At 42.2% G+C, this 14398-nt stretch overlaps 1 protein-coding gene across 8 annotated transcripts in view; it reads left to right on the top strand.

Annotated features, from left to right (window-relative positions):
• CADPS (calcium dependent secretion activator) overlaps positions 1 to 14398 on the top strand; it is a 468003-nt gene that overhangs the window by 341669 nt on the left and 111936 nt on the right. For all 8 annotated transcript variants that reach the window (XM_054729907.1, XM_054729908.1, XM_054729904.1 and 5 more), the window contains 3 exons: positions 11985 to 12086; positions 13483 to 13546; positions 13880 to 14003. In XM_054729907.1, coding sequence (XP_054585882.1) covers positions 11985 to 12086; positions 13483 to 13546; positions 13880 to 14003 — 290 coding nt within the window. The remainder of the gene's footprint in view (positions 1 to 11984; positions 12087 to 13482; positions 13547 to 13879; positions 14004 to 14398) is intronic.

Below are 14398 nucleotides of genomic sequence, written 5' to 3'. Positions count from 1 at the left end.
GTGCTGCTTTGGGGAGTGATGAGAATTGAAACAGAACAGAGAGCGAATGGTCACACTTTATGGAACCTGACCTAGTCCCTGTGCCATGAAAAATTATCCAAAAGGATCTTGAATGGTACTTTGAGAGGATTATGTGTGTCCTAGGGTCTATGTTTGCCTGCATTTTTTAAAGAAGAAGAAATCGTAATATTAAGTATCAGTTATGTAACATTCTGCAGTTTACAAAGCGCTTTTATATATTCTATCTCACTTGCTATAACATTTTCAATTTGGCTATTTTTACATCCATTTTGCAGATGGTTAAACTGTATGAGTCGCTCATTGAAGCAGCAAACCTGGATGTTCTGAGTCCTCAGGCCTTTCTCTTTGCATATATCAGCACTGTACATAGATTCTAAAGATCTGAGTATTAGAGCCTGTTTTATGTATATCTAGGATTACTGTGGCTCCTTTCTGTGCCTCAGTTTTCTCATCAACAAAATGAGTATACAGAATCATAGCATCGGTAATATCTCACCAATCTCTAATATCATCTTCCATGGGTTATAATAGCAAATGAAGTAGTACATTGTCAGATTTCATAAATAAGGTTTAATTAAAATAAGGACAAATGCTGCCATTTAATAAGCACTCCCTACATGTCAGGCACTGAGTGAGATTTACATACGTTATTTTATTTTATCCTTATTACATTCCTATAAGTATTATTATTACCTTCATCTAACAGATGAGAAGTTTGTGGCTCAGATAAGTTTGGTCACTTACACCATAACAAATACGTGTGTGTGCCTAATGCAAGCATGAATATTCTGACATGGAGTTTGCATTTGCACCTCTCTGCCTGCCTTACTGCCTGCCCTGCATTAACACTGTGTACACATGGCTTCAGCCATTTGATATGAGTTTAAACATCTCAGGTGAGATAGATAGTAGTCATGAATTAATTTAAGAGTTTTCCATTTTTGTCCTAAAAATGTTGAAAATCCATTTGGCCCTCCTGACAATGTTGGACGGTCGAGAAAGCCAGCGCTGCATCTGAAGTGTTAGATCCCCCAAGGGAGAGTCTCCTTTGAACACTAACCACAGCCCTTGGCGTTGACCATTTTCCTAACCTGTGGCACCAGGATGAGCACTGTTTGCATGGAGAGATGTTATCTATTCATTGACCCAGATTAGGAAGGAATTCATGTGTCATGGACACCAATGGCCCTTTCACTGGATTTAACTGAACAATAGAACCTGTTTCTATTGTCACCTCACAACCAGCTTCAGATTAGATAGCGAGTTGCTCTTTACTTAATTATTAACTTTTTAACCTACTATTAACGCAGCAGCCCCAAAGGTGGAGGCAGAGCTCTGCCCTGCTGCAGCTGGAAATCATCAGTGAGTGCCCAGGTGCCGATGACCGAGTCTCTCCCACCTTCCCTGGAAGCCTGTGTCACATCTCTGTGAAAACCTTGCCGATGTGAATCGCAAACACCTCATCCAAAGGAGACAGTCACTCTGGTCAGCCAGGAAGATGCTTGCTCTCCATCAGCTCATCCACTGCAAGAGATGGAACCACCCACACTTTGGCATCTTCACACCATAGCAAATGTGTGTGTGAGCCTAATGCAGTGGTTCTTAACCAGGCATGATCTCCCACCCCACCCCCCCACCCCCCGCAGGCAACAGTTGGCAACGTCTGGAGACATTGCTGATTGTCACACTGACAGGGTTAGTGCAATGTCCTTGAGCAGGTAGAGGCCAGGGATGTTTTTAAATATCCTACAAAGAACAGGATGACCCCCTATAAAAAAAAAAAAAAAAAAAAAAAAGCCTTTCAAAAACTCCCTGCTGATGGGCTGAAATTTCTCCCCTCTACTCGGATTTTTGTTTCTTTTACACAAATTTATTCTGTGTTTAAAGGCATAACAGTTGCACTACTGATTTTCAACTTGCGCAGTGGTTCCCACACTCTAGTCTGCATATAAATCTTTTCGGTCCCATCCTAAAAGAATTGGGTTCAGCAAGTCTTAGATGGAGCCGGGCACCTGCTCTTCTAATCAGCTCCTCCCGGTAACTGAAAGGCGTTTTGCCTTCAGAGTCCACTGGTTTAAGGTCTTGGTTGTCAAATGTGGCTGCACATTAACTGTCTTGGGGAGCCTAATCAATGCTGACACATTAGCCCCACCTTCAGAGGTTCTGTTTTGATTAATCTGGGATATGGCCTAAACACCATGCTTTTAAATCTCTTCAAGTGATTCCTTACAGGTAGCAATGTTTGAGGACCACTCATTGAGGGAACGTTAGTTTGGGCCAGCTCTTTAAAACTGAACCTATTTTCTCTGAGAGGGAAAAGGAAAATATATGTTCAACCGGTTGCAGTTGGCGATCATAAAATCGACAGATGTAAATCACTGTATCTCCTAATTTTTAAATCAGCTCCTAAGGTTGAAATACTTAATTTTCACCATAATATTTTCAGTATTCTTTCCAGATGACATTTAGATTAGCATCACTTTGGTCACTGTCCCACAGTGACAAGGCAATCAAATGGCTCCGATGATGGCAACTTGCGTCAATGTTCCTTGGATCCCTTTAATATTGGGATGGGGAAATTTTCTCATTTACATTATTATTTAACATTTCTTGAATGCCAGTGCTGCTCTTCACATATGGCCTGCAGAGAAAGTACATTGTATCAGCAATTAACAAATCCATAATGCCAACCGCCCCAATCCAAAGTAAGCTGCGTAGATTAATGAGTCTGCAAGCAGACGTTAAAAGGGCAGGAGTCCTAAAAATCTTTAAAAATGTGTCCAAATATTCTTCGGGGAGATGTCTGAGGAGCCAGGGGGCTGCTTGTACACAGGAACCATGGGATGGATCCCTGTGGGTTAGATCTGAATGACTGGGCAATCAGATGGAACTCATTTTTCTCCTGTTACTACACCAGGGTCCCTAAGTCAGTAAATGGTTCCATCTACCCAATTGCCCAAGACAACACCTCAGGAGCCATCCTTCATCCATCTTACTCAACACATCACAAGGATTCAGTTATTCTGCCCTGTCAGCGCCCTTAAGTCTCAAGTCCATCCACTTCTCCATCTCTTCATGCCACTACCAGAGTTCAGGTGTGATTGACTCTCCCCTGGATACAGGGATTGCCTTATTGACTGTGTTCTTGCCTCCAGTGTTGGTCCATGTCACACAATGATTTCTTTTATTTTTTTTGTGTGTGTGAATTCCTACCTGGGAGTAAATGAGTGCTTTTTGCATATTTTTATTTTTCCTTTTACTCCATTCTCACCTTCCTCCCTCTCCCTCTGTCACATACACAAACACCTATTATGACATTACTAGAGGCCCATTGCACGAAGATTCGTGCAATAGGCCTTCCTTCCCCTGGCTGCAGGCATCGGTTTTCCTCCAGCACCTGGGACCCAGGCCTTCACTCCGGCTGCAGCAGAGAAGCCAAGCCTCGAGGTTAGGCTTCTCCGCTCCAGCCGCAGCGAGGCTTGGCTTCTCCGCTCTGACTGCAGTGGAGAAGTCAAGCCTCTTCAGTCTTCAGTCTTCAGTTGTCTTCAGTTTTCAGTTTTCACTCTTCGATCTGTGCCTGCATATGCAAATTAACTCGCCATATTTGGTGGGTTAATTTGCATACTCACTCCTGATTGGATGGTGGGTGTCACAGAGGTACAGTCAATTTGCATATTTATCTTTTATTAATGTAAATGTCTGGGACTTTTTGACTCTCCTCTCCCCAAAGAGAGAGAGAAGACTGTAGCAGGGATAGCTCTATTTTACTGATTTCTGAATACAGCTCTTTAGTAGCAGGCAGGTGTGCATGGGGGGTGGCAGTGACCCTCATATTTTTGGCCTCATGTTACACACTGACACAGACATTACTGCCCTTGTGGACAGGAGCTCGCAGCCAATTGGCCTTCAGGCTCTGAGCAGGTGTGGGCCCTGCATATGGCTGAGTCATGCTCTCTAAATTCTTAAGAACCAGCCTCACCTAATAGGAAGTACTTGTAAGGGAGAGAGGGAAAAAGTCCAAACACATTTCAAAGAAAGTCTGCATCACAGGGCGAAATTCTCTTTAGAACTTGCATTGTGGCTTTTTATGTGACTCTCTTCCTGGGAAAATTTGACCCAGGAGAACAGCAGAGTATCCAACTCAGACACAAAAATCTTATAAAATGTACTGAATTATCTGTCCCATCAGTGCAATCTTTCTGACACATGTTCAAGTAATATGCATTGCCCTTCTAAAATTCCAATATTGTGTCTGACAACTTAAAAGTCTACACATTGGGTATTCAGGTGGAATCTAAAGTCAAATTAGCTGTGTTTGTCTGGAAATAAAGAAACTCATCTCTTCCCTTAATCCCCAAAGAGAAAAATCTATATCCTATCAAGTTTGGAAATTGGTCCTTCTCTGGGGAAAGAAATATAAGCTCTCCTACATTTTATATCATTTTTCTATCATCTGTTGGATTCTTGTTTCATTCCATATCTGGGCCTACCCTGGGCCACTTTGATGGATGTCTTTGTGTCAATAGCATCCATGCTCTTTGAGATTGTTCAGTAGGAAAAACTTCTTGACCACTCCCACCTGTATAATAGACACCTTCTGATATTGCTGGGCTATTTACTGTTTTTAGAAAAACAGTAAACACGTCAGAAAATACCTCACTGGTATATTTTCTGCCATCTCCAGGCATCTTTTTCAAATTGCCAACCTCAAGGAGTGGCAATGCACATTTGTAATGTTGTAGAAACTGCTCCTTGTTGCTTTGTACCTTGCCCTTTGTGATACAAACACTTTGATGTATTTGTTTTAGCAGCATGTCTTGGCCCCAGGGCGTCGGGGCATAATTAAAAAGGGCCTCGCTGGAGGGAGAGGAGAAGGAAAGGCTAAGGCTGGGCTTCCTAATGAAGCAGTGACCATGGGAGTGAGAGTCCTAATTACCACTCATCATTAACCTAGAGATTACACAAACCATCCCCATGAGCAGGCAGGGAGGTCTCCTTTTGAAATGACAATGCTTTGGTGCTGTCTTGAATTTGTAGTTATTAGCCACAAAGCAAAATATTCTAGTCTAGGAGTAAATTCAAAGGTCATTCTAAAAGTTGCAAGGATAAAGAATTTCTAGAAGTCAGTTAAAATAAAAAGAAGAGTTAAGAGAGTGCGTTCGGCCTGAAAGTTGTATTCAAGGAGCGCTGCCAGGCACCTCAGTAAGAGACTCTGTCCCACTCTGGCCCTTGCCACTCTCGGGTTTCTGGGCTGGAACAATTCCGTAGCGAGTAGGATTGTTATCATGCTTGTTTGAGGACATTTTTGTGGATCCATAATGCAGTCTTCAGGCATGCATCCATTTGGAGAGAGAGAATATATCATGTTTACAGCGCCTGCACCAGCATATGTGGACATTTGCATTTGGAGAGAAAGTCTATTCCCACTTCAGCTGGAGTTTTACCCCTTGTTGGTGGTGATTGGAGCTTAAAGCTGGCTGTGTGTGGAGAGGTGGGCCAGACATTCTCTCCTCTTTTGTTGAATCCAGACCTTTCTCTTTACACCTGGATTCTGATGCAATATCTGAACACACCGACCAGCGTAAGCTTGGAATGAATGTAGTAACCTGACTTCCTTGAAAAGATACCTGACCTTGCAAAGCAGGGTTTTGTGGCCCAGCTTTCAGCATAATGTGGACACTATGCCAGTAGGATCATTAAACGCCGGGAACCTGCTCACCTGGGTGTGTAGGGACTGTTTACCGACCCAAAGAGCTACGTTCACTTTCATAAGACTTGCCGCAGCTCCTTTTCTTCCACTAGGTCGCTCATACTTAATTTCAAAGATCAAAATAAGATGTTTCCCGTTAGAAGCCTAGTGCCTGATCACATTGGATTAATCCTACAATAGACGTTAATTAACAAGCTCTAGCTCCGAAGCATTTGGGGAAAGGAGAACAAGCTGTGTAGCTAGTAACTTAAAGGATGGGCAGCTGGGTCGGGGTAGTTTACATCTGACAAGGGGAAGAGAAACAACCCTAGATATATTATTATTTGTGACACGGCTCACGATGGGAGCCTGTGAGGAGAGTGAAGATGACAGAACTGGTGCTAACCACGGTGACAAGGACTTGAAGAGCAGCCGACGTGACATCTTTCCTATCATGCTGCTGAAAATGTCAGCTTTGTGAAGGACAGTGAGAAAATGGTTTGCCGAAAACTTGAAAGGTGGGTTCCGGAGATGCCGGCCGTGTCAGATGCGATATAGTCTCCAGTGGCCGGGGAGATCCACTTCTGGCCGCAGCGATGGCCTGCAGGTGGCAGGGAGAGTGCCCCGCCTGCCGCCGGCTCCAGAAATGCCTGCACTTGACCTGCATATTGTCTCACGTTTGCGGGATCATGATACACAAGGAGTGAGTTGTGAGGCAGCAGTGCAGTTAGGTGGAACCAGAGACCAGGAGCCACCTTTCCTTGGCGTGTGTGTGTGTGTGTGTGTGTGTGTGTGTGTGTGTGTGTGTGTGTGTTTCCACACTGAGGTTCAAAGGTATCAGTGCTTCCACTAAATTGGGAGCCTGGGAGGTGATGCTGGGAGCTGCAGGGAGTGGGAGGGGAACTGGAATGGGGCAGTGGCAGAGAAGTGGGAAACAGACCACAGCTCTGGTTCTCAAGCCGTAACTGCCGTTAGAATAACCTGGGGGGCTTGAGCCATGACGAGGTCTAGTCCCCGCTGCAGACAGATGAACCAGAGCCTGGGGACGGGACCAGAGCTCTCACTGTTCCAGAAAGTACAGCCAGAGCTTAAGAGCGACTGGCCATTGGGGACCGTCTGGTGAGGGCACAGCTGCTGGACCAGCAAATCCGCCTGTGTCTTCTCTTCTGTCCATCGGGCTGAGTTTAGGTCACTGGACAGTGTACAGTGACCACGAGTGGGAGAACTGGCCCATGGGAACTTCTTCAGCATCAACAGCAGGGAAATAGGCACCTCGATGTACCCTTCCCCAAGGTCCTCACACTGCTGCCAAGGTCATTCCTCCAGAGGAAATTGGGGTGCTTTTAGGAAATGGCAATGGGCACTAAGCCACAAAAAAAGAGGCAGAAAATGCACCAGCCAGGAAGCGAGAGGACTGGGGTATTCAGGCCTAGCCGTGTGTTCTGAGTAGACACATCTTAGCTGGGATTTACTGGCTGAGAGTTTAAAACCCAGCTCCATCTCTCCTCCTCTCCCATTCTGTGTGACACCCTAAGTGTTAAAAGTATTGAGAAAGGAACCAGTTTTATGGCAATTATAGAATCACCCCCAAATGTTTCTAGAAAAAACAACAACATCAGCATGGCTTCCGAGACTGGTAAGCTCTTCTATTTCCTTCTCGATCAGCACCGCTGGGAACACCTTGGAAGCAGCGCAGACAGCACTTTGGGAAGGGATTGCTGGCTTCCCCAGTGGACCAGGCACTCGGAGGAGATCTCTGGTTTTATTTTTATTTACTTTTTAGATATTTAAATGCTATTATTTATTTGTGTGGGTTTTTTTTTTTAATCTTCATCTCTTGTTTTTAATTCACTCCAATCCAAGAGAACTTGGGAACTCTGGATCAGAATACCCTTTCAGCGTCAGGAAGAGCCAGCCAAAAATATTTCCCTGCTCTAGGGCAGAGGTTCTCAGTGCGGGTTCCAAACCAGCATGGCCAGAGAACTTGTTAGAAATGCAAATTCTCAGGCCCCACCCCAAATTTACGGAACCAGAAACTCTTGGGTGGGGCCCAGCCATGCGGTCACGGCAAAGCCATCCAGGTAATTCTGAGGCACTGCCCTAGGGAACGGGTTTCATTGCTTCTGTGAGAAGTGCTCCCCAAAATATTGAACAGGACTTTTCAATTGGTAGCTCTGTAAAAATCTTACTAAACCTGTACAATTCACATGGGCAATCTAAGGGTCCATGAAAAATAAGTTGATGTTTGATAGAATGTTCACAAATAATTATGTTTTTTAAAAAAGGATATTTTTGCTCTTTAACTGACAGGATTACAACCTGTGATCTTTAACAGATTCTATTATTCCCTCATGTCTCTTCCTTTTGTAAAATAACATCCCCTGTTACCACTACCATTTCAGAGCCGTTCTGGCAATTGCAAACAAATTTGCATTCGTTGTCAAAATCCTGATTTTTTTTTTTTTATCACCTGGGTTTTTGGTTTTGGAGTGTGTGTGTGTGTGTGTGTGTGTCTGCACTACATGCCTTACAGGTGTTGAGTTAGTTTCATTTATTTTAAAATAAAAGTACTTATATGGACATAGACAGTTAAGCGAATTTAAGAATAGATTACAACAATACATTTTAGTTGTTTACTTTTTCTGAATAGTAAGATAACAGTTCAGAAAGAAGAGATTGTCAGGGAAGTGGGAGGTGCTAACTGACACCTTTAATCATTACAAATGTGAGTCATCAGAACAAAAGGGAAAATCATAATCAAATTTTACATTGTAATAATACCCTTCACAGTGAGAATTAACTGAGAAGGCCAGGCACACACGAAATGTTTAGTTTTTATCATTTCAAACACAAACCTAAAAGTTCCCTCCTAATTGCCTAAGTTAGCCATATAAGACTTGTTAGTTAAGGAATGAATGATTTTATTCCGAGAAGTTTATCTCCTAATAATGGCAGCAGGCATCTCTGGGCTGCCCATCCTATATAATAAAAGGGTAATATGCAAATTGACTGAACAGTGGAATGACAGAAATGCCTGCGGCCCCTCACCCGGGCTGGCCCCACCCACTAGTGGGCGCCCCCACCCCAATCTGATCAGGGGCGGGGTCGGCTAACTGCCCACAGCCCCTCACCCCAGCTGACCCCTCACCTCAGCCAGCCCACCCCCCATGGCCCCATTGAGGCAGGCCAGCTGAACCCCACCAGTGTGCGAATTCATGCACCGGGCCTCTAGTGTTAAATAGTTCCATGTCAAAACCCCTCTGTGACTTGTAAATTATATTTAATAGCATTTTCTCTGGGTTAATTCCCTGCTAAGAAACAAAATCTTAAAATGGCCTATTTTTTCCGAATGGAGTGTATGCACACACATGCCAATTGTATAAACGTGCGTTTGGTGTGTTAGCCGAATTTTGTGTAAACAAATTCCAAAAGCTACAACTAAAAGGAGTTGTAGATTAAACATGAGACTTTAGCACAGAAAATGTCACATGTATTTTGTGGGGGCCAATGAATTTAACTACAGATTTTTAATAAACTTTTTGAGATTTCTCCAGAAAATTTGAAAATAAGGGCACATTCATAGATTACCAGAGCCTACCCAATATTTACCACTTGCCTTTTTTCTTCCCTCTTCCCTTAAGTTCAAGGGAGTATGAAAAAGTGGATCATAACAGGATTTTACCATTTAGCAGTTTTTTTAATAAAGTGTGTGTGAGGGGGTGGCGGAGGGTTCTAATTATTTTCCAGTGGGACATTTTCAGTATTTTAAAAGAAGGAAACTGACTGATCAACCCCTAACAGGAGGTACATTGCTATCATTTGCCAAGTCTTTTGTGTAGTCAGACTGGTCTAGTGTACAGGATTTTCCCAACTTATGCTGGATCCTTGAGAAGGCCTATAAATAAGACCATTTGTTTGGTCTCAAGATGACTTGCATTTGCAAACTGAGGAATGTTCCAATAGAAGTTTCATGGTGACGCACCAGCCTGCAAACTGGCTCAGGCAGCAGTCAAAACAAGTCACTACGGATCTGGGAAGCTGAAGTCTTTGAATGGGTCAGATTACCCTCCGTCTAATTTGGCACAGATAAATTTGAGCTATAGATATGCAGCGTCCCTTTGTATTTTCAACTTAAATGGTCCAAACCGAACAGGGGAAATGTGTGTGGACCTAATGCTGATTTAGAAACACAGGAATACCATGATTAAACTGAAGTTCACTTATTTGTGCTAAGGTCCGTTGTATTAAAATGAGCAATAGTTTGCTAAGATTGAAAAACATCGTATGTGGCTTTTTTTAAATCTTTATTAAGGTATTGACAAATATATGTAAGTTTAAGGTATACGATGCTATGATTTGATACACAGATATATTGTAAAATGATTATCACAGTAAGGTTAGTTAATACCTACATCCCCTTACATAATTACCATTGTTTTGTGTGTGGTGAGAACATTTAGTATCTTCTCTCTTACCAACTTTGAAGTACCGTATTTTCCAGCGTATAAGACAACTTGGCGTATAGAAGATTTTCCTGGGTTAAAAAGTCGTCTTATACACCGGGAAATATGGTATATAATAAGTACTAGAGGCCCGATGCACAAAATTTGTGCAAGAGTAGGCCCTCGCAGCCCCAGCTTCGCCCTAAAGGTAATCTGGAAGGTCATCCTGACAGTCTTTCCGCTGTTCAGCCATTCAGTCAATTTGCATATTATGCTTTTATTATTATAGATTATTATAGACTAGAGGCCCAATGCACAAAATTCGTGCAAGAGTAGGCCTTCCTTCCCCTGGCTGCTTGGCACTGGCTTCCCTCTGGCACCCGGGACCCGGGCTTCCCTCTGGCTGCCGGCAGGCACCTGGGACCAGGGACCCGGGCTTCCCTCACAGCCCCAGCTTCATCTGGAAGGATGTCTGGAAGAATGTCTGGTCTAATTAGCATATTATGCTTTTATTATTATAAATTATTATAGATTATTCACTAGAGTCCCCCTGCTGTGCTTTAGCTAGAAGTTTGTACCGTTTGGTCAACACCTCCTCATTTCCCCCAACCCTCAGGCCCCGGCAACTACCAATCCACTCTCTATTTCTATGAGTTAGATGTTTTTAGATTCCATATGTGAGAACATACAGTATTTGTCTTTATCTGACTGACACTTCACTTAGCATCATACCCTCAAGATCCATTCATATTGTTGCAAAAGGCAGGATTTTCTTATTTTTTATGACTGAATATTTCATCATATATAATAGCTTACATTTCCTTTATCCTTTGTGTATATATATATATATGTTTATATATATATATATATTGTATATATATATATATATATATTTTATATGTTTCATATGTTATATACATATGAAATATATATGAAAATATATGTGAAATATATATCCATTTATCTGTCAGTGGGCACTTGGATTATTTCCACATCCTGGCTATTGTCAATAATGCTACTATGAACATGGGGATGCAGATATATTTTCAAGATGGTGATTTCCTTCCCTTCAGATATACCCAGAAGTGGGATTGCTGGATCATCTGGTAGTTCTATTTTTAATTTTCTGAGGTTCCTCTATACTGTTTTCCACAGTGGCTGCACCAAATGACATTCCCATCAACAGTGCACGGGCGTTCCCTCTTCTCCATAGTCTCACCAATACTTGTTATACTTGACCTTTTGATAATAGCCACTCTAACAGGTACAAGATGATATCTCATTGTATTCTGATTTGTATTTCCCTGATGATTAATGATGTTGAGCATCTTCTCACCTACCAGTTAGTCATTTGTATGTCTTCTTTGGAAAAACATCTATTCAAGTTCTCTGCCCAATTTTTAATCAAATTGTTTGGTTGGGGGTTTTTTGTTTTGTTTTTTGTTGTTGTTGTTTTTCCTAATGCCAGTTGTTCCAAATTTTCAAGAGATTGTATTATAAAACTTTCCTAATTTAAAAAATGTTGACAAGTAGTTAAAATTTTTAAGAAACTGTGAGACACACAGACCTAAAAGCTGAACCTTCAAGCCACTAGTTTGTACATTTTACCATTTCACAATAAATGAGCCACAATTTTGCAAATGTCTCCAAATGATAACCCCAAAACACCCCACCCCCTTTAGTAACCAGCTCTGAGAAGCAGGACTTCTCCTAAGGTTACATCTGTCATTGCCATTGTTCTTCTGAAAGAGACAGTTTCCTCCTGCTAGAGATTTGATTTGATGGTGTCAGCACACGAGGTTCCTGTCACTTCATGCCATGTCTTCCTTCAGGCCCGATGGGATCGGAACTGTGACTGTGGAAGAAAAGGAACGTTTTGAAGAAATCAAAGAGAGACTCCGAGTTCTGTTGGAAAATCAGATTACACATTTTAGGTAAGGATACGGGGTAGAGGGGCTCCTTAGGAGGGTGAGACTAGGAGGGCTTGATTTTCTGAAACTGTAAGTCAATCAGATACACATTGAACATTTAGAAATAACGGAATGAAAAAGCAAACTGATAAGACTGGGTTCCACAATAGCTCAGAGACTTTGAAACCTTAAGGTCATTTTATTTCCACCAAAGGAACAACCCCTCCTTGTACAAGTTGACCCTGGTCATCAACCTATTTTTTGTTTAATCTATTAAAAAGTTGTATTTGAAGCTCCTTCAAGTTTCCTAAAGAAAGCACTGAAAGATCTTGTGAACCACATCATGTGATCAGGGAAGGAAGGCAGTGGTACCCACGGGAGAAGCCACTTTCCCCTCAGAGACAGGCCGAGCTGCTCCTCAGGGAGGGAAAGTTGATGGGCCTTGCAGGTTGGCTCTTCTCCACACGCTGGAGCCAGCGGCAGCATCCGCCTTGAGCCTTGTGCCATGTGGCCCACTTCTCCTTGGGACAAATCAGTCATTTCTAACGCTGCACTTGTGATTCCGGACCTGAAGCCTGAACTAGTAACTCAAAATTAAGAAGCACATTTATAATGGCATAAATCAGGCCCTTCCAGATACAGGGGCTGGATAAGCATCTCAATATTTTTTTATTCTCAGAACAATTTTGTAAGGAAGTTATTGTAGTCCCCATTTAAACAACAAGTAAACTGAGGCTGAGAGAGGTTCAAGACTTGCCCCAGGCCAGTCTGAGTGTAAGTAGCCCTTGCTGGTCCCTTTGTATCATAACCAAAGGGCTGGTGACAGCCTAAAACAGTCAATGGAATTCCTAGTATTATCTAAAGCAGACCGCGCCCCACCCCACCCCCGCCCGCCCCGGATAAATCTCTATTGATCATTCACTATATGCAAGATGCATTGCCAATAATGAAAAATCCAGTAACAATTAAAAACCACAAGCAAGGAAGGACAATTTGCAGAAACATGAATTTTCTCAAAAGACCTTCCTTCATTTTCCATATGAATCCTTTAGGGATTAACCTAACGCTCTTTCAACTAATATTTTTGTAATGCTGGTCTTTATAATAATATTTAAGGTCTCTGTTGAGCTAACAAATGGTTCTCTTCACAATAGAAATCTACACAGAGCCTTGTCTTCACTCTAAATATTCTTCTCTGCTGCAGACGTCTGCAGAGTCTCTCTTCAGTCATCATTCACACATACACATATATACATTATATACACACATAAATGGTGTGAATTCAGATTAACATAACACAACGTGACAAAATAGAAAGCACTTTCTGTTCCTCAGAGAATTTCTATAGGAATCAAATTTCAGTATATTTCATGCTAAAGTATAATAAATTGGGCAACCTGAAGAACTTTATCTGTTTTAGGTACTGCTTTCCATTTGGTCGACCTGAAGGTGCTTTGAAAGCTACTCTCTCACTTCTGGAAAGGGTAAGAATGAAAGTCAAAGACAGATTCCACATCTACAGAAACATGAACAAAATTGTAATGGAATATTGTGGTTGAATGACCTAGACTGTAATTTTTGAGGTATTGTTTGCCATTCATCAAATATCAAAAGAAGCGTGAAGAAACTGCCCACAATCTAGGTGTTTCCTCTCCAGACAACAAATAGTTGGATCTATTGAAGATATGTTCCTCGTCCTTCCCTGGTTCATGGAGAGGCTTTGCCACTCTAACCCTGCATCTGAACTCTCTAAGAAATATAAATGAGTAACGCATTTAATTGAACCATCTGAATAACCTTTTCTTCCCCACCTTAAGGTTTTGATGAAAGACATCGTTACCCCAGTGCCACAAGAGGAGGTAAAAACAGTCATCCGTAAATGTCTAGAGCAGGCTGCTTTAGTCAACTATTCCCGGCTATCAGAGTATGCCAAAATCGAAGGTAAGACTCCCTTCTGCCCCCAGGTTTTCATTTAAAACTTTGTATGCCTCCCTGGGAAAGTCTCTCTTTTCAGATGGGCACCAGGAAACAGGGATCCATCTGAGTATGTTAAGCTGAAACTTGAAAGCACTCAAAATATGAAAATGTGAACTCTTCCTTGGATGTGGCCAAATAAATGAATGAAAGATGAGAGGCTCAGAAATCAGTCTTTGTAGGGGAAGAATATTAAACATGGGATGTTATCCGATAACTGAGGTCTCTCTGAGAGTCTGTTTCAGCCCTAAGTGGCTGATGTCTTCCAATGAAAGAGTTCTGCGGGATTACTACCTGCTTTAAATAGAGGAAAACAAAGTTTGTTGTCCACTGTTGATGGCATTGCAAGTAAAACAACAATT

Source organism: Eptesicus fuscus, chromosome 18 (assembly GCF_027574615.1).
Source record: "Eptesicus fuscus isolate TK198812 chromosome 18, DD_ASM_mEF_20220401, whole genome shotgun sequence".
NCBI classification, from domain to species: Eukaryota; Metazoa; Chordata; class Mammalia; order Chiroptera; family Vespertilionidae; genus Eptesicus; species Eptesicus fuscus.
The sequence above is the reverse complement of the archived record's forward strand: the minus strand, read 5'-3'. Positions and strand labels throughout refer to the sequence as shown.